Below are 21,960 nucleotides of genomic sequence, written 5' to 3'. Positions count from 1 at the left end.
TTTATGCGATAAGATACTCCTCAGTTCAGATTTGTACAATGTATTACAATGCAGTTTAGCCAGAATTTTATTGTGCAAAACCAACTGAATATGTTAATAAATATGTTAATTAACATATTTTTTTAGTTGCCAGAAGCTATTTATGCACAAAAATTTTTAATTTAATACGACACTCTAGATCAGTAAAGTCGTTAAAAAATAAAGACAAGTTCATTGTGCCTAATTTGGTATTTATAACATGGTGGGAAGCAAAACTATTTTTAATCAATTCCAAACTCTTATAGAGTAAAACTCAATTTATATCTAACCCATTATGCATAAGCTAATTTTTAACGAAAGCAACAAGTTAAGTCATAAGCATATACATAGAAGTCATTATAAATACATATTTCGGTAGGAAGCAAAATTACGACGATGCCCACGATATATCAAGCTCTCAAATCTTTATAAAAGGTCACATGAACAGTGGTGAAAGTGCAACAAAAATTTTGCCCATTGTAAATTTTTATTCTCAAATTAGATCTGCTTCCATTTGTTCCATTTCCGTAACGACGTCGCCCTTTCTGCACGATCTCCACGTTTAGTGCGTTACTACTTCCCCAATTCTCCAGAAGTATTTGGCCGCAATGAATGAAAAGTCTGTTTGAGAAATGGTTCTTGGATTCCTAGCTAACTTGTCGCAACAGCTAATAAATGGACGTCGGCACTGCATGTACCGCCAGGCCTCGTCTTGGGCATGGGTGGGTGGGAGGAAAAGTTTTCCTTTAGCTGGGTCCGGGTTTTTTATGGCTTCCCAAAATTGTTTATTCAAATGCTCCGTTTGTATGTGTAACTCTTGCCCTACTTGAATAAGAAAACACTTCTTCCCAGTAAATCTCCCAACTTCTTTCTTCCCCTTCGCTCATTGATCATTGAACTCCAACAACAATTTAATACTACAATTGGAGAATTGCTTCGTATGTAGGGACCAAAAAATTCCAATTAAATTTGTTCTTGTCAACCAGTTCTACACGTCCTTCCAGATATCACAGCACACGCTTCCTGTGCGTGTCCTATTCTTAGCAACTTTCAACGACGAAGAGATTTGAAAATGTCGAGAAAGAAAGTCGAATGCATGAAATCAGTTAACTTTCTTAAGCACTTGAATGCGCAATGTTAAAGTGTTTCACAATGAAATTTCTGGGTCTAGGGTAGCTCGTCGAAAACATGGTTGTCGAAAGAGTAACTCGTCGAGGACGAGTCGTCTGAAGGGTAACTCGTCGTTTGGGCAAGTGGCCGAAAATAATACTTGTCGAGAGTATTTTTTAAAAATAAAGTATGTTTTTTGAACATGACTAAAAAAGTTCACCCAGTTCGAGTTTAGTTTGACCCTTAAATTGAACGATACTTTCAATTTTCGGAATGTCACTCTTAAATCATCGGGCTGAACAAATGCGAGACCGAATATTTTTTTATTAATAATGCCATTGTAACGTATCGGTCGTACTGGTTCTTTAAATTGGGTGTCAAACGTCTAAACAACGCTTGAGTATAGTGAAAATGACACCCCTGAAGTACGGCATCTGGAAACGTGTCGTGTACAGCTTTTATCTCAGCTTGTGTATAATCCATCAGAACAGCTTATCTTAAGTTTCTCTTTGCTGCGTTACATTAGTTCGTAACAGTAATTTGACATTTTTAATGTAAAATGTAAGGGTAAAAAGAACAAAACAATCCTCTCAATTACTGCTGCATAGTGTTTTAAGTATTTTGGAATGTCCGCAGCGTATATTCGTCCCACGATGCACATGTATTGTGCATACGTGTGAACTCATTATATAGGTAAAATCAGTAAACATGTTACATGAAATTCGACGAGTTTCATGCCACCTAAATTCGACGACTTGCCTTTCTGACGAGTTTTTCATTCGACAAGTTGATTTCGACGACATAGGATTCGACAAGTAACCCGTATCCCGAAATTTCTAGAGTGCTGTTGCTGTTGAAACTTTGCCGAAATATTGATCTATTGCATAAATACTTGGACAAGTTGGTGTTTAATAGTTGGTATTCTTCTTGTTGCATTTCATTGTCTTGCATAAAATTAGTTGGAATTTGTATGCAATACTTTCACCATGACTGATGCATGTATGCAGTTGGGGCAAAGTGATATTTTAGAAAAAAAATGAAAAATTAGGAATATAAGTATGTAATATGTCTCATCCTGAATTGAAGAACCCTTCATGAGACGTGGACCTTTGAGGTCTTTGAAATTCTAATATTTTCTTCGAGAGCAGAACAAACGTAGCGTATCAATTACTCTGAGAAGTTTAACAAATAAATACATTATTAAAAAGAACCAATTTTTTTATATTAACAAGAGATGATTCACCCTCAATTCTGTAACATTATGATAAAAACGGTTTAATCTATGCGACAAAGCAGGTGGGCATACATACGAATGAGAAATGGAAAATGACTTGTTGACTGATTGAATTAAATTTCAATTGAAGAAAACGAACAAACAATCTCCCTCAATCACTTGAAGAAATGTTTTCCACAAACAAACATCAACATTCCACCCACCGCGTTGGTCTTCCCTTTCATTCATCTCTTTTCCTCTCTCGTAAATAATACAATTTCAAAAGGAACGAGAACATGTTGGAGAACGTCTCAACGTGGGATTGAAAACAAATTGATTGACTTATTGAATACCGATTTCGATTATACAACGACAAAGTCATGACAGACGGTCAGTCACGTTTACTCAAGATCTATACGAATGGATTACATCCATGTTTTCGCCATGGCATCATGTGTCATCGAGAACATAATTCTCCTTTCACGCTACACCACATGTTTCTTGGGCACATTCTTACTTACCTGAATTGATATATTGACAACTTAGATTCCGATTTAGATTACCAAAGCCATTATTGTATCCGTCTCAACGCCACCAAAGTGAGCGTTAAGTTATGAACCGGTGGTGTTGCGTGGAGTGGAGTGGGGATAAAGACTGCAAGGAATTTAGATCTTGTCGATGGATTAAATGAGCCTATAAATAATGTTTTTCGCCACTCAGCACTTTAAGCAATGCAGTCTCGGGACTCGGGTGAAATATAAATTAATTCTGCATTTTAGATTCAGAATGGAACGCGGCTCCCAAATTGCAAAAGTGCAGAATGCGAATAACAAGTTATTGTGATATTTGTATTCAATTCAGTCCACACTTAAAAAGGGAAAGAGAGCAATTTTATCATATTTTGTATTCTCGGAGGAGATTTATTTAAAGCAAAGAAATGAGTTAAATACAGTCGTAAATAAAAATTGGCAGCAAATCCAAACCCTCAATTTCTCTAGCCAAGCAACCCAGTTCGTAATAAAATGTTTACTTTGCATAAGAAGAAAATAAAATCATTACAAACGCGTGGTGGACGCTCTCCAAATAAGAAAAGTAGCAGCATCATTCTTTGCCAGAATGGAATATTATTGCCCCATAAATTATGTCCAACCTAATAAAACAACGAGTAAAATCTCGCCACTAACGACGCTGTTGTCATCTAGTAAAGTTTAAACAGCCAAAATGCAGTAAAAATAAAATGTGACACAAGCTCTTCTATGGTCCTCGTCGTACGTAATGCGAGAGCGACAAGAGGAGAACACGGCAATAAAGTACCAAATCAAATAATAATAAGCTAATTATCTCATCAGTTATGGTTTTTATGAGTCGCTAAATTTATAAATACAAGTGGTAGTAAAATCTGGAAATTACATATACCGATTCCTCATAATTTAAGGGCCCAATAAGCAAGTTCATCCAAATTAACCTGATGATCATTTAGTAGAATTGGATAGGGTTTAAATCTGGCGTTCCACATAAAATCTCCTACACACACCGACCGCTTGATAAATTGCATTACATTACTTCACGTCACCTCCACGAGTTGGTGAACTAGAAAAGTAATGACGACCGAGGAAGAAAGGGGGGCTGAAAGGAGGCGACAATCTGCACGCGTTATTACTACTGGGAACACGCAGTTAGTGAAAACATAACATTATTATGCGCATTTTGATGATGGAATGACACAAATTTCGCAATCTTGCTCTTCTTCTTCTCCATCCGTGGAATTATTATGGCACCGTCAGCACTCCGGTTTGAGTGTCGGTTGAGTGATCAAGGCAAGAGGATTGTGGTGCACGAGGTACAAATTCATTGGGCGATTGACATTTTGTGCGACGTTGCAGCAGTAATAATAACATTTGTAGCCTATCATTACGCACTAAATATATGATATGAATCAACCCTGATTTCAAATAAGCAGCCATTCCATTTGCTCCCGATAATTAAAGATCTTGTTGAAAATAGAGTAAAATCAATCAAGTAGTAGTATCCGTGATGCAACCTTGTGTGTGTACGATTGCATCGCGTTGCTAAATGCAGATTTTACGAGTTAAAACACTGGAACGTACCACTAATGGGCTGACTCATCTGTCTCGTTCTATTAGCCAATAAAGTATATTTTCAGTGATAGTTGGCAAGAAGGCTGGATTGAAGCTTCAACCACTACGACACAATGAGTACGCAAATGCGTGAATGGCGTGGAAGGCAAGCGAGATAAAATCACGGATTAAAGAAGATCCAATGCAATCCGACTGATTTAGCAAATCCGAAAATAGATCAGGACAACTTCACTTCGAGTTACTAACACCTTGTGCACACACATTTCCTCGGATTAAGTTATGCCACGCACGCACTTGTGCGTCGTTGTTGTTGTTACATTACCTCGTGATCATGATACGAGTGTAATCGTACGTACACATCAGCTACTACTATCGCCAATCTACTACGGCATCTACTACGTACCACGACCAGTTCGTATACAGGAAGACCATGAAAAAGTAAATCTTGATAAATATTTTGAAAAAGATGGCTGCAGGTGGATGGATTCGAGTCATTCGAGTGATATGACTTGATTGCATAAGAAAGCACATCATGATGATCCACTATTCAACGTATATTTTGCTGGGTGCTTTTGTTGAAATTCTTATTTTTCTCGAAAACTCGTGTATATTATGCCCTCGATCTAGGAGGCTCGATTCACAAACCAGTCGTCTTGTAGTGAACTAGTTCATAGTTCAAAACTAAATCCACGCCAGAAGAGCTAAGCTTACATGATACTCTCCAAACGTCAACATACTTTCCACAAGTTCAGGATTTTAGAGCACTTTAAATTTATTTTAATGCAGTCGACGTGTGTCTCTCTATTTTATTCTCGTAGTTGTTGTTGGTGCTCGATTTGGTCCCAGAAACATTGTTTGCCCATGTCAATTTAGGTGGTCGTGGGAGTAAGTGAATTAGGATTTTGATGTTCTGGATAATGCATGCACACGTGGCAGGACAGTTTATCAATGCACCAATTATGAGAGGATAATAATGTGTTGTAGTGCAGGCCAGCTAAAAATATGAAATTCTACCAAAATAGCACACCACACATTATGAATTTATTGCATTGAGTGCATTTGCACCAAGCACCCTCATGTTTATGAAATATGTAAGAGAGCAAGAAACATAAACTTACACATGGCAGCCCCCAGAACCCAAACTTCAGGTTTTGAGTGGAGTTCCACCAGAACGGGTGGCATGCAAACGAGGAGGATGAGAAGATCCGCCACGCTGAGATTGACTAGAAAGATGTTTGTGGAACTTCGAAGTTCTTTGTTCTTCCAGACGACGACGGGAACGAGGAGGTTGCCCACGATCCCGATGAAGAGGATGATTCCGCAAAGCAGGGTGGAGGTGGTTCGAATGTAGTGGGGAAAGTATGGTTCTGCAAAGCTGTCGTTGTCTCCACCCATCATGAAGTCGGTTTGGTTGAGAAGCCCCATAGCTGAGGAGACATTGTTCCAGGTGGAAGGGCTCGCAAATTCCTCTTCGGTCTGCTCCCCATAATCCAAAAGCGGGTTTCCACTCCCTTTGCCCACTCCCTCGCCGCCAGGAATGAGGAAATCCGACGACTGGAGACTCATCTTAAGACTCTCGTTTCCCCAATGCAGAGCCTCCCGAAGAATCCGTGAATGGAATCCGGGTGTGGCATGAGACGCCGACGAGGAGGAGGAGGGAAAGCCGGCTGAGTGGTAGTGGTTTTTAGCTGATTCTTCTTGATCCATTGTGGCTTATCTTGTGACACTAATTGTAAATCAGAAGGAAAATATCAGTCACAGTTAAGCACGTTCTTGGGAACTTTGCATTTTTCGAGGTTTATATAAGCTTACAGCTTGAGAGAGATAAACTCTAATCAAAGTTTGTCTCATTATCTCCAAAATGGCAGTAAAAAGCAGTAAAATTAAATTCGAAGAGTGTATTCTTGAGTATATTGCGAGACGAGAGGAGCATAAGAAAAGTAGTAAAGTCTCAAAATTAAAGTACCACATTAGTGGTTAAACAGCAACAGCTTGAGAGCACTCTCCTCTCGAGAGTTGGCAACAGATATTTTGCAACTTTTACATCACCGTGATCCCAGACGAGACGGGGAGATTGGAACACTACGTACGTATAGCAGACGACCAGACATAAGGTAGCCGAAAAGAGTGCTTTCTTCCTACGTGATCAGTTTCCATATCCCGATCGGAATCCCTTGTTTTACTTCTCGAACACACCATGTTTTCTCCCATCGGCCTGCCTGCGTAAGCATTTAAGTACTCCAAACTTACTGTACAAATAAATCTAATATTGCATGGGAAGTTTGACCATTCGCAACCTGCGGAACCACCCAACTTTTTGCACATATTCTTCAACTTTTGAACTTCAATGGGTCTGAGAGTGATGAGATGAGATTATCGTTCTCAAAAGATGCCAGGTATGCTGTAAAGTGTACAATTACTCGAAAAACATCTCCAACTCGCTTCCGCCCTCGGTTTTGTTCATTTTATTTCACTCTCAAGTTTGCATGAGTGCAAAAACGTAGACAATTTTTTTAAGCTCCAGTTACAAACATGTCTTTTTGAGCTGGCAAATGGTTCTTGAAAATTGGCAATTAGAAATTGTTGGAGTCAATTCAAAAGTTTGTTTGTAAATAAAATTATTACAGCTTCACCTAGTTCTTGACGGAAACGGCCAACTATCAATCAATCCTCCTCCTCCTTATGCTTGTATGTAGTTTCTTCATAGCCCACATTCCAAGTCGTGTCGAAGTTTGTCATAAAATTCGTCATAATGGCCTCGGCCAAATTGAATTATTACTTCCACCAGAAGATTAGAACTTGTACCAACTTTATTTTATTCATTTCTCAGGGACAGCGAACAAGGGAAGCTGCTTGTACTCATTATATGGGAATCATCAAGATCCAATTATATCTCATGAATACGAAGAAATGGAAATTTCCAAGATTCCCGTGCATTTTAATTTGATTCCCACGTTGCAGGAATGCAGAATAATACACTTGCTGTACTTTTGTAACGATTTTCATCAAGAAATCGAGGATTATGGAACCAACTTGATGATGAGATTCGACGTTTCTTTTGAAGAATCAACTTCACGGAATGTGAGCAGAGAGGAAATACGAAAAATTGGATCTGCCCACATTGTCAAACATTTATTTGACATTTCCCTGCAGCCTTGTTGAATGGATTTTTGATCCCTGTCTTAGCTTTGTTGAAACAACTCGTTACATTTCCGCTGTGCAACTAAATTGGATTGTATCTATCATCTCGTAAATTGTCAATTTCATACATACACACACACATGCATAATAACCCCGAATAATAATTTACGCAACATTTCGCAACATTCACACTGACGTGAATGACACATTAAATAGTTCTCTCCATAGACAGACTATGGATTTGTTTTCCTTCCGTCTACCACAATTTGGAGGCTGGGTAACAATGCAATGACGAATGGAAGTGTTTACGTATTTGCGCATTTACATCCTAGGAAAACACTTGACTCGGTAACATCTTCGTCCGCAGCGGAGCACATCCATCACTTTTGTTTGTCATTACAATACGTGATTCTGCTCTTAGTTTGTGGGTTTAGTTCAGCAACAATTGCCAGATTGACGCGACCTAGCCAAAAAACTGTAACCTGCACGACGAGCAGATGAGATAATACATGAGCAGAAAGGCACATACATTATGTAAATATTTAAATGGTGAACTTTGTGGTTATGTAATCCATCAAATATTGTAAATGCTTACTCAAAGTTTTGATTCTCAATCAGTAATCAGTAGCTTAAGGATTGATGAAAATAATGGGAATTTTTATTCTGATGCGAACTCTACATACTTAATCAAATTTATCAATGCACTTAAAAAAAGTTTGATCAAAAAAATCATAACTATTGGATGAATATCTAGTCGTAAGTTTTTCTCCTCCCCGTATAAACGATTAAGCAGTTGTAGAACTCGAAATTTACTAAATGAGTCATCAAGCAAAAGCGAACGTAGTCAACAAATAAATAATTGTTACCAATAGGTCACATTTTGGACAATAAGCTTCTCAAATTTGCTGCCCTTTGTGAAGAACAATTAACAAATGGTTACATTAAAGAACAACACACACCACTAATGTACTCACATCCCTGAGACGACACTTTGACACTGAACAATTGTGAATTGTATTAACGTATGCCAACATTTGCCCATTTAGAGAAAAAGTAAAGTCAAGCTTATAATTCCATTTATTATCCCATTGAGGCAACAATAAGACCCCGTGTGGTGAGCCGTAATATGCTTTGGTCAGCCTTGGTGTTGGTTTAGGCTGGTGTCAAAAGCGAGATTTCTTCTTGTCCATGAGAAATTTATTTCATGGTAAATCTTAAAGCTTTTCCTTATACGAGCAACACAAGGTATTAAAATTAATAAAAAGTTGGGCTCAGATGTCGGGTTAAATTTCAATCCTGAAGATTCTTTTGTCCGTGTAGGTGGTGGTTTACGCCATTTTCAGAAAAAATTGCAAATTTCTCAAATCTGTAGTTGAAACACGTAATAGAATTTGCAAAATATATGCACCTTGCATATTTGCAACAGTCGAGATTGGCATCATTTTAGGTAGTACACATTTTAAAATAATACAACTATGGGAGTACATAAATCAAACAATTACACAATTGTTGGTGGGTTGTGTAGGTGAGTTATCATCACTTCTTGATCGTGTACGTAAGTAGGTTCGTGTGGGGGAGAAAAAACCGCACAAACGAACCGCAGAGAGAAATAAAATCTAATTTCTTCTTCCAACTTGGGTTTCAAATAATAATTTTAATGGAATTTCTCAGCTCGTTTATGCTCGAATCCTATAAATTCTATTGTCTTATTTAGTCATGCCGTCTGACTGAATCAAGTAAGGAATCACAGCTTAAACTGGTGGAAATGGTTTTCTCTCGTCCCTTGTCTCTCTCTCCCTTCTCGCTCTCTCGGCGAATTTCATTGCGCTGGGTTCGAGCCTTTCTCCCAAGACTTACTTATTAGGATTGCCAGTATTTGGTTACTTTAGATGGTAGCAAGTTCAGCAGTTCCACCAATTTTTGGGTCTCTCTCTCAGAGTGTGTGAGACGTGACTCAATTACACAAAGACAATAATGGAGCTGGAATTAAGTGCAAATCTTGTTCTTCTGAAGAAATGAATGAACCAGTCAAGTCGCATGATCACATTCTAGATGAGAGAATTGCTCATGTGGAAGCTTGTTTGTTTGCTAGCACTCAAAATTACATGTAGGAGAACAGAATGCAAAGTTGGGTAAATTGGAGCTTAATTGCAAAATTCAATTCTTTTTATCATTGATACCAGCCTCAGTCTTATAAGGAATAAGTAGGTGAATTTTGATTGGCAGTCATCGAACCCAGCAAAAAGCCACCCTTTTCGGTGCTCTTAAGCTATACTTGGTATATAATGTCAAGAAGTAATAATCACTCCCGTTGCCGTTGGATAAACATCCAATTAAATTAGAGTACTTATTTAAATGGGTCCACATTCTAGTACAAATGTTTAAAATCTTAATAAAAATGGTACAATCTGATACTGGTTATTTAAGTAGTTGCGCTAATGAAATAATCAATTTAATCATCTTGTTACGAACGATAAGACCATTTTTTAAATTTTATGGCTTTATTTCCAAATTGTACCAATCAAATGTCAAGAACTTAATATAACAAATTAGCCTTCACATAAAAAAATGCATGTGTGACCTGGTCTAGCCGGCCGTGTAATAAATATTCTCTCGCCATACGGATAAAAACTAGGATATGACATTTTCTTAATAATAATGCCCATAAGAGATCAACTGGTGTGAAAAGTTGTCCAAATATTGCCAAATTAGGAGACCTAAAGTGATTAGATTAGCTACTTCTTGAGGTAGTTTAGACCATGGAGGGAACATCATCATGACTTCTGTAACGAGCAGGAGTCCGGCGATAAAGTAAACATTAAGATGGTCATGTTCCCTGTTCTGCTGAGTTGATGAAATAATCCAAAAAGGTTCGGTTTAGGCCTGAGTCGCTCTCCTGGCAAATGGAAATGCTTTAAAGAGAGAGAGGAAAAAAACACGAAAAGAAATCTCCTAATGTCATGGTTTGTGTGCAGCTTGCATGATGGTGTTTAATTAATTGCAAGATTTCTTCTTATGATACGCAACTCTCCCAGGATCATGACCTATCGGGCTGTGTGGTTTGGTTGGTGTAGGTGAACAAAAAAAGTTTAGCAGAGTTTCTCAATTTGTGTGCCGCAACATTTTTATATTAAACCATGTAACACCATTACTCTGCTGCTGGTATGTAACCAGAAGGGGTAGGATACTTACATTTGCTGCCTTTTTTCTAACCGCTAGCTCAGTTACTGCATGATGATAGCGGAGAAAAAGAATTGCAGCAGCAGCAGAAGAAGAAGAAGACGTGGTCAAATGCGTATAAAAATAGCTCCAATTAAGTCAGCTAGGGAAAAAGCTAGACAAATTTTCTAGATTCAGTAGCCGCACAGTACGAGTCACGACCCGACCCGTCAATGAAGAAATTACTCTTATTGTACGACAAATAAATGAGAGCCTAACTTTTCCGGAATTCTCCGTGGTTGTGCAACACATGCAGAGAAATAATGCATTAATAACACTCATGCCCAGCAAAAAAAAAGTCGCCAATAATGGTTGCGTTGAGTTTAGAGGCGTAGACTTGCCACACCCAACTGAAACTAAACTGACTTACGGCATAGCGTTACGCGTTAAATAATCTGTAGAGTGGGGGATAAAAATAGGTACTCAAGGAATGATGAATGGCAACATTCATTGTAGTGTTGGCAGAGTTAAATGCTAATATTATGTATTAAGTGCGCTGAAGGAATGCCTTTAAATCAAACTTGAGATTACTCAGGTATTCCACAACCAGATGACAATCAAGCGGTTGTCGAGTTACTTATTTCCCAGAGCTTCGACGTTAATACGAGTGCAACAACTTGGGACCAAGAAGGTGGAAGTGAAGTAGGTAAGTGCCGAGTGAAATTGCTACTGGAACGATTAACGTGTGATGATGACATTAAGCCTTGTACGGCAAATGTGAGACGATCTACTCAAGTTCACTCATCTATTGAGCTTTTTTACAAAAGCGAAGGAGGCCATAATACACGTAATAGGCTGCAGAAACACTAAAAGCTAATGTGACGAGTGTATTACAAAACGTGTTGCAAAAATAACTTTAAAAAATGTACTCTGGCAAAAAATTAAAAATGTGGCATAATATTTATCCATGTTCTTTTAAAAAAATATTCAAACAACTTATGTAATCTAAGAGAAAATCAAGTTCACTGTACTTTACATTAACTAAAGTTTGTCTATCTCTTAATAAATTAAATTACTCAGATGTCCCACAAAATTTGAATAATATGAAGCATCCCGTATCTAAATGTGCACGAAAGTCAAATAAACTTATCGTTTCCTCCACTCGACATATTTGCCCATTACGCCAAGAGTATTGAGCCCGAAATTGGATATGACCTACTCTCCATTCATATCGTCTTATTCGCAATAGAGTTGTCACCTCGAGTTAGTTACTTCTCGGATTCAAGCTGCCATCGCCTATAAGAAAACGCTTCTCCTCTCATTCGCAATCACCGCAGTCAGTCCATCTCCATCCATACAGACATTCTTCTTGATAGCTGAGTGGAGGTAAATCCAGGTTGGCGGACTGAATGAGCCGTAGACGACACACAGTCTCTCCTGCCTGCCAAACTATGTGTAACTGCTAACAAGTCAAACCACCGAGGCAAGTTTGTCCTAGAACGGAGCGGGTTCATTAATGAATAATTAGGAGGGCACGTGGCGGTAATAAAGGTGCGGGTGGAGGATTCGCACCGAGCGGAAGAAGCGGATTTACATTATGCGTGTCCTCCTCTCCCACCACCTGCGTTGACTTTTCTCTCCCAACTTTCATCAACGGCAGCAGAATAACCCACCCACGAACATTTTCGCCAACCAGAGAGCCTTCATGATGCGTCTTTTTTTCCCTTTTATTACCATCCAATATGACTCTATATGGGCTTTAGTGCAGCACTTTACAGTCTATTACGCACCGTCTATACACTGCGAAAACCATTGAGCTATGCGAATTTTCCAACTTTCATCCATGTTTATGTACCTTAAAATTTGGCAGATTTGCTTTAGAAATCTCTTTGTTGTTAAGGCTAGAGTTTAATGCAATTTTCACGGTGAATGCTCGCATGTATTCAACAACAAGGTTGTGCCATCTGGGCTGAGGGAAAACTACGGGAGCTGGAGAACCATCCAAATAACTGGAGCAGACTGAATGAAACCTAGAAAGACCTGGATTTTGCACTGTGCACACACGCATGATGCGTGGAATGCAGGAGAGAGAGAAAGTAAGTCAACGAAAGCAATATACTCTCGGCGAGAAAGGTCGATCCAACAAAGAGCCAAGTTGCGTACGAGGAGATAGTCAAAAGAACGGCATAAACTAAAACCCACCCGCACTTCACGTACCAAAAGCCGGGTAGTAGTAGGTCGTACATTAGACTATTATATCCCAGTCGGGAGGAAGGCAGGGAGCAATGCTGAGTTCCTTTCTGACTCCAAAACCCATTCAAACCTCGTCTTTTATGTGTTTACAAAAGTATGCGGATTGATATTGGTCCATACTTTTTCTGCTCTGATATCCACCTTCAAGTCAGAATCCGTCAGTCGTGCTTTATGATACGCATAAATAGTAGTTGCTTGTAGTCTAGTCGTAAAGTGTGTGAGAAAGGCTGCGAGACTGTCGAAATGGAAATTTTGTCCCTAATGCTAACATGGATGGATCAATATCGCCTCGCTTAAACATTTCCAGAGGTACATATACAAATGTAGAAGACTAACTGTTTAGACAATGCAATGTTCCTTCATCACGACCATTATTATTTCAGATAAAAAAATGAGGAGCAGACCAATAGGTGGATGAGCAGCGGGCAGGAAGACGTTCACAGAAATGAGATGAAGACGATAGAAACAAATCTTGTTGGGGCACCATTGATACAAAATCCGTGCCTGTTATTAGGATTTGATAGGTAGTTGTATAGAGTGGACCCCTACGGAGTGACGTTGGAAGAAAAACGCTTCTTCTGCTTTTGTCATATTTAGATACTACTTATTAGTATTATTTATTCTTCCCATGCTGCGCTATTCTCCTATTAGTCCGTCCCCCTCTTTCTCCCAAGGTGTACATTCACATGACTCGTTAATATTCCTTTACGTAAGGAAGGGTGTCATCTAATGAACCCAATCACCACGTTATTCTCTCCTCCACTAAGAAAACATACTGATTCGTTTCTTGATACATAAATTCGTGCGAGGGGTTCGACCTGGTCTCATCTTACTCGCTTTCACCATAAGCTGGGTGAAAGTCATGGAGATGGAGAAAATCTTATTATGTATATGCAAGCAAATTGTCAGATGATGTTATTCTCACGTTCATCAGTATCTATGACCTACCGAGATTTGTACGCATAAAACTGTCACCTGCAGAAAGTGGGAAGTTAGTAGTTAGACTATTGCGCAAAAGTTTATATGACTCTTTGTGTGTTTTACCTGTTTACTGCTCAGCTCCCAATATATTTGTCTGCTATGGGACACAGTTGTACATATTACGTGATCTGAGATTTACTGCGGGTAAGGTAACTGACTGAATATGCTTAGGGAAATTTATGAGAGTTTTTTTACTCAAGGTATTTGCACGCGGTGAACCTGCGTGGGTTGTTTTTTGAAGGCCATCGTAAAAATGTGTTATTGAATTTAGATAAGCTGTAAATGGCTCAGAGGTACGTATGCATTCTCCTCTGATTGGAAAGCCTAATGCCACCCTTCACGGGGTTCTGAGTATGGGAGATAAATCTCCCCAGCATCTGGTAAGAACTAGATCTTAGGTATTATAAGGAATGGATTAATTTGCGCTAATTAACTCCACGACTTGGTCATGACGCACTTGAAGTCTGGTCGAATTATGGTAAAAAATATTAAATATATGATAAACAGGAATTATGGGACAATTACATCGTTCTCATCATAATTAATCATGGAAAAAACCATGTACATACGTTCGTATAACTGTATTCTACGATGCCAGACATGTTACGAAATAAAAATGGGGATATTAAGTAGCTCATTAATTTTATGATAAAATTTTGTTTTTTACCAGGTTAAGCTATTTATTAAGCCAACTGAAAGTTCATGGCTAGCAAAACATTATTGATTTTATTTGATTGACATAGTGCTGTGGGGATGGATATTAATCAAATATCTGGGACAAGAACTGTTAGGTGACGAATTTCTACGCATGAGAGGAAAACGTCACTCCGACCCATCACAAATTTTGCAGATCGAGAAGGTTAATATCGCCCAGAAGAAGAGGAGACATGGATAAATGGCATACGGACAGATACGTAATGATGGAATTCAACAACAACCAGTTTTAAACTGAAAGTCCATTCCACATTGTCGCACCACATTCTTAACGCCTTTAGTTTTGGGTGTGCAACTCACTATCACCTCATCACCGCCCAAAATGTCACTGCTATATTTCTTACATAATAATCAATCCGCAAGTCGCAGGAAGGTTTGAAAAATATTAAAATCATGTGTAAATTATTGCTTAAAACTTAACAATTTCAAGCATTTCCTCTTCCTCAACAAGAGTCTTAAGAAATTGCCAGACCTATTTATTTCAAACCTGAGTTCTTCAAGTCGCTTAATATGGCGGACCGGCTCTTACTCGGCACGAATGTAAGTGACTTTATCTGTTTGTCGATCATTTTGCCTTGACAATTGACACCTTGTGCTTAGAATTCTTGGTATGTGTCTCCTGATGATATTTCTTCATAGCCCGTGCAACCCTGCAGTATCAACTTGGAAACTGCAGGAGTTGCTAAACGTCCAATGATATGAATCATTACGAAATGACGAGAAATGCAAATTATAAAATTGTTGACACCTGTCAAACAGCCACCATTTGCAATTTGTCTCTGCACCAAAAAAGTCCAGGTTATTGAATACCTCGCTCTACGACCAGCCCATCAGCTACTGCATAATGTTCAAGTCATTAATTTAAGCTTCGACCTTTAAACAAATATGATGCAGAGATCACGAATGGTGATTCACCATTAAATGCAAAATATTTAACCTGCATGTGAACCTAACCTCCTCTACAAACACATAGAATAATAAATAACAACACAAAATATTACTTTGCTTATTGAAAATTGCGTCAACGAAACTACGTGTTAACTCAATTCATTTACGACTCAATAATAACTTTAGTTGCCATATCACAATAACACTAATTGTATTCAAGGTGGCAGTTAAGCCCATATTTTTACGAATTAATACAGATTCAATTATAAACAATGCAATGCATCTTGTGGCAGCGCATCTCTTCTTCTGGGTAGTCCTTAATAACAATGCATAATTAGTTGTTGTGCAGATTCATGATTACTAATCAGAGTATCTCTTCTCTCGCAGGCGATATTTTATGCCCAAAACTGGTGGTGCTACTTAATGGCATTTCAATAGAGTAGAGAAAAGCACGTACGTTATGTAGTGCTGAATAATAATAATTAAGCCATACTACTCATATTGCCGTCAGATTTTGCCCTCAGATTTACGTATACATGTAGCCAATCACCATTATTATATGAATAAAAGTATTTATGTGCTGCGAATGTGTTGCCGTCTCAAAATGGAGATTGAATGTATGTATTATTCAGAATTTGGAAGAATAAAAAGTTTATGTTCTCAGAGACGAGACAATTTTTCTTGTATAATATAAACCTAAATTATTTAATCAACTCAGCCAAACACCCGCCCACTCTCTGCCGTATGAACATGTCGACACCGCAGTCAATCTAAATCGCCTTGTACGTATGTACATATGTATGTCTGGTCAGGTGGTGAAGTTGGATTTGGATTTAATTACCACCATCATGGACCAAACCAAGTTTTGCTGAAAAGGCAAATCCTCACCGGTAACGTGGCCTGTTTTGTTCGTTCAAGGGAAGAATGTATGTAAAAGACAATTGACGACAACAACCACTGCATGAAAGAGATGAGAAAGAAGTAGAAATACATCATCAACCATCATCATTTTCCACAGTCGTCCTTATCGACATTTGTTTGAAACTCCATTTATGGAGCGTGTCCTGCTGTAAACTTTGAGACGTATGTAAACCGTTCCCGTAGTTTGATTTGAAGTGAACTCCTCGCAAAAGCCCAATAGATAAACAGATCGGCATGAAATTCTCATTCAATAATTACTGACTCTGCTCTCGTCACTTCAGATCAAGCTCTTAATTTCATTTCTTTCCAAAAGCAAGTGCCGAACAATGGAATGAAAATTAAACTACGCAACCGCACCACCTCTAACAAAACATTCCCAAAAGCAATGTTAATATTTACGACAACACCAACCAAACCAACCAACTCACCAACAACATCCGTTTCTGCAAACAATAATTGTGAGTAGAGATGTCCGTACACAGCTGCAAGTGACCCAAATTAGTCTTTGTTTCGGGATTTTGAATCGTCGTCGTATAGCTTATGCCTTCTTGTATGCAGCTTCCTTCCTCCTTCGAGTCAATTCTTCTTGATTGGTTCGCTGTTGTTGTTGTGGAATCGTTAATTGTTATTATGTTGAAGTGAATTCATGCGGAAAGACCAGTTCTGGTGTTTAAAGTCTTGTAATATTTTCCTGTCCCAACATGAAAGTTCTTGTTCACTGCTTGGTTCGGTTGAATGGTTTCTCAATGGATACCACGACGCCAAGTATGACACAGATTTAGGGTTTTTCTTCTCGCTTACGGAATAATATGAACCGGATGGATCCAGCCAAAAACTTTGCCTCTCCTTCTAGAACAGACGATCTTTAAGTTATTAATTGTGAAACTAATTGGAACTGGTCCGGTACGTCGGGCAGAGGAGACAGAGCGTCTGTCTCAAAGTCTTCAAAGTTTCAGTTTTCGCTGTCTCAACTCTCCAGCAGTCTTCTCTTCCTTCTTCTTCTTCTTGACTTTTAATATGGTGGCCGAGTCAGACGGAGATAATATTAAATCATGAATAACCAACCCCCGTATAATCATATACTATGCAGACGTTGACTCTCTAAGTAGTTCGTCTTCATGGGGTGACTTGACACGGGTGAGACTTTTGTCTCTTATGCTTCTTTCTCCAGCGAAAGTCGACGAGATTTCCCCCGACGACCAAGAAAAGATCGACAGTCTTGTTAAACTTTAACGAATGTTTAATTCACAACTTCTTGTTCTTTTCACAGAGCAACGTGTCGTGTTTCCACCATTTCTCATCTAAACGAGAGGAACAATGGCTTAAATAAAACAATGCCGCAAGGAATTATTATTGTGGCGAATAGGTTAAGATGGATGGTTGTAAATTTCAAAATGGGGAAGTTGAGACTGGATTTGTCAATGGGGATGAGACGATGAGACTCGGAAAGAGAGAGAGAGATGAGTGTGTGAGGTGCAGCCTCACAGCAACGAATAAACTAAATTCTCTCGACTCGCACCCATATATATTTTTGCAGTTGGAAGCAAATGGAACAGAGACGCGAACTGACTTTGCCTGTTTTCCTGAGGAGACTAGTTTGGCGAGCTGTATAAAGAAGAAGAAGGCTTTGGTGGAATCGGATGCGGTGCAAAGAAATAAAACGGAATACGTTCAAGATTTCTTAGTTCTTCGGTGGGATGGTTAATAGCAAAGTTCCAGTTTCTACTATCCATCAAATGGGAATTGGTTCTGAATTTGATTGCGGTTAGGGCTAAGTTTAGGGCTGGAAAAAGTAAAATTATGCGACATTTAAATAAGTTTAACGTGAGATTGACAAGCGACCAAAGGATTTCTAATATTATTTTAGTCGTATTATCCTTGTTGATGACTATAATTAAGAACTTATGAGACAGAATTATTCCAAATTGCCCAATCCCTTTCATTCCTTGGCTCATATTCTTCTGAAGGGGTTAGTGATGCGCCAAGTTTCCGATAATTTTCTGACTTCTTGAAGCGAATCAATTTAATGGAAATAAGCATGGCTACTGGTCGGTGAACTAAGCTAGTCACTGGTACAATGCATGCACTGCTGTTTTTTGTTGTACAATTCTAGAAACTGTGAAATGGAGAAGATGAGAAATAATCCTCAATCGAATCCATGGTTGAAAATTTGCATAATTTGAGCCACTTCAGAGTAGCAATACCTGGAATACTTTGAGGTCAAATTTGCAAGGTTATGATTCTATAATAAGGATTCGATACATCTAGAAAAAACTGACAGAGATTCACAGTGAAACTTCTTGTTGTAAAAGTTGATGACGAGTTTGCATAAATAATTTGCCTCGTATGTACCGACAAGCAGTGAAATATGTATGCCTAATAACATAAATTGTGACTTAGCACTTTGAGAATGTATGAATACGAATGTAGTCAATTTTCCAAGTGTTTGCATATATACAATCTACCATTTTTAGATATTTAAAAATATTTATCCTTTAGCTATTAATGCACTGTATGCAATGAAGTAAACTCAAAATTGTGTATTTCTATCGGTAGATACTGAAAGGTCCCGTTTGCACAGAAACTTTATCAAAAATTAAGAATATGCGTGTTTATTACTCACGTCATCATCACTTCGTCGGCCAATTCGAAAATTCATTGGCTTAAAAAAATTGTCGCCAAAACAAAAATTCTGACCAATCAAAAAATCGAGTTGGCCGAGTTAAGTGATGACGTGAATCATAAACACGCCTAATGGCGATGCAAATTAGATACACATAATCGATCACTTCGATTCTGCTTGTTAATCAATACTGCTCATGATTTATGAACAATTGTATTAATAGAAATAACTTGAGGTACTAGTGATTGTAATTTTTGTTAAAACTGAATATTAAAAAAAACTATTCATTTCAGCATTCAAATTATCTAAAGTTCTAATAGGAAACTTTCAAGTAATGATGGAACGAATACATCAATCCACTAAAAAGTACAAACTCAAACGAAAATAAAGTAATTTCCATTATTCTCTGAAGATACACGTATACGCTACCATATTCAATCACCATTGATATTTCGCAAAGGCACTTTCTTCACAACTAAACCAATCATCCGTATGAGAGTCGAAACTTATTATAATACATGATTTGTAAACATGTTGTTATCATCATGAAGGTTGCTAGGTTTTATCTGTTACAAAGTCCATTCCTTAAAAATATTCAAGTTCGTCATCCACTAAACGAAGCTTGAACTTATTGCGCACAATAATGAAACGACACACTCAGATTTGCTTTCTTCCTTAAAATTACCATATGGCAACAGAATATTTTACACATTTATTTCAAAATCCCAAAAACACTTGCTCCCTTCCCTGCCTGTCTGCATCACGCTGGAAGAAAGTAAATGCAGTCTTAAAAATGTATGTAAATTGGAGAAAGCTACGACACGAGTCGCGAAGCCTTCTCGGTTTCTTTGCGTAAATTGGTTGCATTATACATCAAGTATCAACACTTAGTTTGACTTTTGACTGCTACGTGAGTAAGACTAACAATCCAGCCTGACTCAGCTTTAAGGATCATCATCATAACGTAAGATCACGCACTGAATCATAAACTAGTTGGGATGTCCCCCCAAGGCAAGCTTTGCATGTTTCATGTCAGGTCGTGTAAACTCTAAAGATAAGCCCAGCATATTATGTTAGATGGCAATGTTGAACCTGCTTTTACAGCCTGCACTTGATCCCTCTCAATACTTTCGACCTGAGCAAAATTGCAGGAGTAACATATTTTTTAATAAAGTTCAACTCAACGTGTTTCTGATTTGTGGTTTATTTTAGATTTTGAGCGTCCCTTGACAGTTTAGAGGAGTGAGTCGTGTGGAAATTGACAAACTAATCCTTACCCCCTCAAGCACCCACGCTTAGTTGTAGCTCCCTATTCAATCAATTCAGTATGAAAAGCGCATTGTACTGCTGCATTACGTGGAGTGACGCCAACGCAAGTATTTCTTTCTTTCAAGAAGAGAAAGTCCAAGTAAGACTTTGGAATGAAGTATGAGCATTAGCTGATGCTGACTGAGTAGATTATCTCGCATTTAACTCATTCACCACATTTCTTTTCAATTCGACATCCAAGGTTAGCTGCTCGTCATCCCCGCGGTTCACCCGTTGGAATCTCCTTGGATGGATTCCGACCGACTTTGGGAGAAACTTTCACTTTCATAGTGCGAGGAGTTTTAAAGGAATGTCCTCTTATCAACATCCTCGTTTAATTAATTAAATATGCCTTACACGAAATGCGTATACATATTATCGCTATTTATGGTCAGGGTCAAATTCCAAAAACCTCAGCAGAATTTTTTTGGCCTCATCGTAAGTAATCACTTCTATGTCAGATTCCATAACCCTTTCATGCCAAAGATCAAGTCATACTTAAGGATTAACAAGTAGACGTCATAAAAGGCTGGGTTAACAAGTCTGAATTAGGTGATTAGATTGGTCTAATTATTTTTTTGTGTAATGCGGAAATATTTAATGGTGCGAAATCATAGAAATGTTACCTAACTAATGAATATTACGTAATGTGTGTTAAGATTACTAAAAGATGTTTCAAAAAGATGAGCACGTATCCCGAATCAACTTTGAGCATATTTGTATGTGTATTATATACGCCCACGTGGGTAGTATTCCCTTCATTTACTAGGCATAAGTCTGTAAAAATTGGCATTTGGAACTAAGATAAGCCTAAAATAAAAGCCTTGGATCTACGATTACAAGTGGTAACCTTGAACCTTGATTTCACGTTTTATCACAAAATATTTTTCTCACGTTGACGTAAGTAAAGTAATGGAAATGATCCCTATCTGATTACATTTCCTAAAAAAACACTGGTCAAGTCACCATCTACGTGTACACCACGAGCGATATTTTCAAATGTCCATATAAGATTAAGTTACGATCTTGGTTAAAGTTTAGTCATGCTAAAAGCACAAATGGGAAAACTCTGATCGCCATTGTCTTCATCTCTACTACAAGTAAATACGCGGAACAGGACAAAGAGGATTCTCAGTGATGCAGTGCACTTCAAAATTTAACGGTTCTCCATCAGCTCCCATTACTATGTAATGTAGGAAAGATAACTTAACTGGACATCGTTCTGGTTGATTAATGACTTTCAAAAGGTCACAGTAAATTAATGGTATAAAGGATAACGTCAAAGAGGAAAGCGTCAGCAAACAAAAAAAATTATTTGAAATGATTCAGATTGGTTTGCATTATGTTGGAACAGTTGAACTCGAGATGAATTCGAATGTATGTCTACATAACAATTAATTCAAGTAGAGGATGTAACACTACGGAAGTAATCAGCTCGTTTGAACCACAGAATTCCGGTCTAATGAAAGAAAAAATGTTTCATGCGTTCAAAATTGCATGCATGATGCTCTTTCTTGTAAAGGCCGTGTTGC

General features: G+C 38.2%; 1 protein-coding gene across 1 annotated transcript in view; it reads right to left on the bottom strand.

Annotated features, from left to right (window-relative positions):
* The window catches only part of LOC110850972 (growth hormone secretagogue receptor type 1), a 38,681-nt gene extending 20,704 nt beyond the window's left edge, over positions 1-17,977 (bottom strand). The window contains exons 1-2 of the mRNA XM_022098586.2: positions 16,926-17,977; positions 5,559-6,166 (exon numbers count right to left, since the gene is read on the bottom strand). Coding sequence (XP_021954278.2) covers positions 5,559-6,147 — 589 coding nt within the window. The 5' untranslated portion in view covers positions 6,148-6,166; positions 16,926-17,977. The remainder of the gene's footprint in view (positions 1-5,558; positions 6,167-16,925) is intronic.
* Positions 17,978-21,960: the final 3,983 nt, after the last annotated feature.

This window comes from Folsomia candida, unplaced genomic scaffold, assembly GCF_002217175.1.
Source record: "Folsomia candida strain VU population unplaced genomic scaffold, ASM221717v1 Fcan01_Sc006, whole genome shotgun sequence".
Taxonomy (NCBI): domain Eukaryota; kingdom Metazoa; phylum Arthropoda; class Collembola; order Entomobryomorpha; family Isotomidae; genus Folsomia; species Folsomia candida.
Note: the sequence above shows the minus strand (reverse complement) of the source record. Positions and strands in the feature narration are given on the sequence as shown.